Genomic DNA, 2,320 nt, shown 5'->3' on the forward strand with positions numbered 1-2,320 from the left:
TAACCCTAACCCTAACCCTAACCCTAACCCTAACCCTAACCCTAACCCTAACCCTAACCCTAACCCTAACCCTAACCCTAACCCTAACCCTAAGCTCAGGGAGACGAACAAGTGGATGGTGGTTGCGTCGCACGGCCATGTGCTTGGACCTCACCACGATGCAGACGATGCCCTCCGCAAGCACGGGCTGAAAAGCTTCATCGACGCTTTTGGCAGTCCGGATCCCGATGAGCTCGACTCGGATCTCAATAGCTAGCTTGTCTCACGTTTCTGTATCTAGATTTCACTGCAATGAAGCTTTGTCTCGTTTGCTCATTGATACCATTGCATGTGGAGCTGTGCCGATCACGGTGACACCGCCAAAACCTCACGGTAACATGATATCATACCTCACGGTCCATAAAATTGCAGTCCCGTACGTACCCAACTCTCACGGAGCATTTCACGCTAACACTTTGGCAGCAATCACGCTAACATTTCAGTGTGGTCCCGGTAACATCCGGCAAAAGGAATACTGATTTACGGTACAAATTCGAGCCTAATACATGGCGACTCGGCCCGTTCACATACTGTGAAGCTCGTTTTGTAGGTGCGCTCAGTCGCAAATGTGGCGTTCAAACGCTGAGTCGCCCGGTTCGCAGTTCGATTGGAGCAGCCAGCACGCCAACTTGTGCCACGCTTCACAGCGCCTTCGTCGCAAGGCCAAAGCGGTTGCGCAGCCACCTGTGCCCAAAGCACCAAGCGAGAAATGCTAGCAGCACAATGTTCGGCTTTTCCTGCACGGAATTACGCCGCCAAGCAGGTGCGTGCCTGTTCCTGGAGCAGGACTATCCGAGACGAAGCGTCGTAACGTAGCCGACGCAGAGCCAACACTACTCAGGAACTCGCTTGCGTGACCGTGCTGCTCTTTCCGCTGGAAAGGATGTGGCGTCGCGGCCAGGCTGTGACCAAGTCCGGTCAGCACGGTTTTGGTCGGCGTCAAACTCACATCGTTCTGTAAGCGAGCAACAGCTGGTGAAATCATGGATGGAGGAGCTTTCGGCGACTGACATTTCCGATGAACGTCAGCAAGGTGCGGACCAAGGAGCTGCGATGCGGGATTTGCAGTCTCCGCAGGAACGGCGCTGACGAGGAGAACGTGCGAAACGAGAGCGCGTGCAAGCCCACATCCAGGGCGGAGTCTCGGCAACCTCAATTGTGGGGCAGATACAAGGTGCGGTTGAGCGTGGGGCGTGGGGTGTGGGGTGTGGGGTGTGGGGCGTGGGGCGCAGGTCAGTCAGAGCGATGTGCATGAAAAGCGGTCATGAGGTCGACGAGTGGAGCGCGAGTAGAGAACAGCGCGACAACACGGCCGGAAGCAATGATCCGAAGGGACAGCATGGAATCGTTGATGCGGCGGCACACGTTTGCCTCCGTCGTGAAGGCTCTGGCGGAGTCAAAGGCCCCCATCGGAGAGAAAAAGAAGGCAGATGCTTTCGGCGTTTTCGCCATTTCGGTGCTGCCGCGCTCGCTTAGCAGGGTTGTGCGAAAAAAAGGGGTCCGACGCGAGGCGGCCTCGCGAAACGCACACGGCAGCATCGGCCAACCGGTTCATGCTAGACAGTGCGACCAAGTCCGAAGCAGCGGCCTTGTCTGGAGAGCACAGGTACCAACAGTAGCCGGTCGAGCCGGACGACCGATTGTGGCTGCCTCGCCTGCGAGCCATCTGCACCTTTTCTTGACCCGTCTCCGATGCCGAAATCGAGTCCATTTTTCTCAAAGTGTGTCGAGGGGGAGCTTCGACAAAACCATCCTGACTTCGGGACGAAAGCGTGCTCAGGGCGAAGAGGCGAGGCGACACAGGCAGAGGCAGACGAGGAGAAAAATGGAAATTCGGACTTGGCCGCACTTGGCCGTTGGCAAGGTCAGTGTGGCTTGCAGCGGCGCTCAGATAATTTTCTTTGGCTCACACACTTTTGTTGCCAGTCGAGGAGAGCGGGTGACTTCGCAGTTTGCTCTGCTTCGGCTCGTCCGGCGGCAATGATGGGCAAGGACAAAGAGGTGGCGGAAGGGTGAAATAAATGAAGGCGGACGACGACGACCGGCGATGCCGGCTGACAGACGTGACAGACGTGAGAGCAAGCGGGGAGCACCGACGCGATTGGATGAGCGGCGCATCCTGTCTCGCTCTTCGTCGGCCTCCGCCACGGAAAGCGGGCGTCCGCACGCGCACGTCCGCAGCGTCCGGCCCTCCGCTGGCCAGCCGCGTCAAACTTCGCTTCCAGCCTGCGGAAAGCGTGCGGAATTGGAAAAGAAAATGTGCGAGAATCGAAAAAAAAAA

General features: G+C 57.2%; 1 protein-coding gene across 1 annotated transcript; it reads left to right on the forward strand.

The window, feature by feature from the left end:
* Window positions 1-256, forward strand: PAN0_155c6816 (uncharacterized protein; the record flags this gene model as incomplete). The annotated part of the gene is made up of 1 exon (XM_014797766.1): window positions 1-256. A coding segment is annotated over one exon (256 nt), but the record flags the coding sequence as incomplete, so codon positions are not given.
* Between the last annotated feature and the right edge of the window lie 2,064 nt (window positions 257-2,320).

The sequence above is a fragment of the Moesziomyces antarcticus genome (assembly GCF_000747765.1).
Source record: "Moesziomyces antarcticus DNA, scaffold: scaffold_v10155, strain JCM 10317, whole genome shotgun sequence".
Classification (NCBI taxonomy): domain Eukaryota; kingdom Fungi; phylum Basidiomycota; class Ustilaginomycetes; order Ustilaginales; family Ustilaginaceae; genus Moesziomyces; species Moesziomyces antarcticus.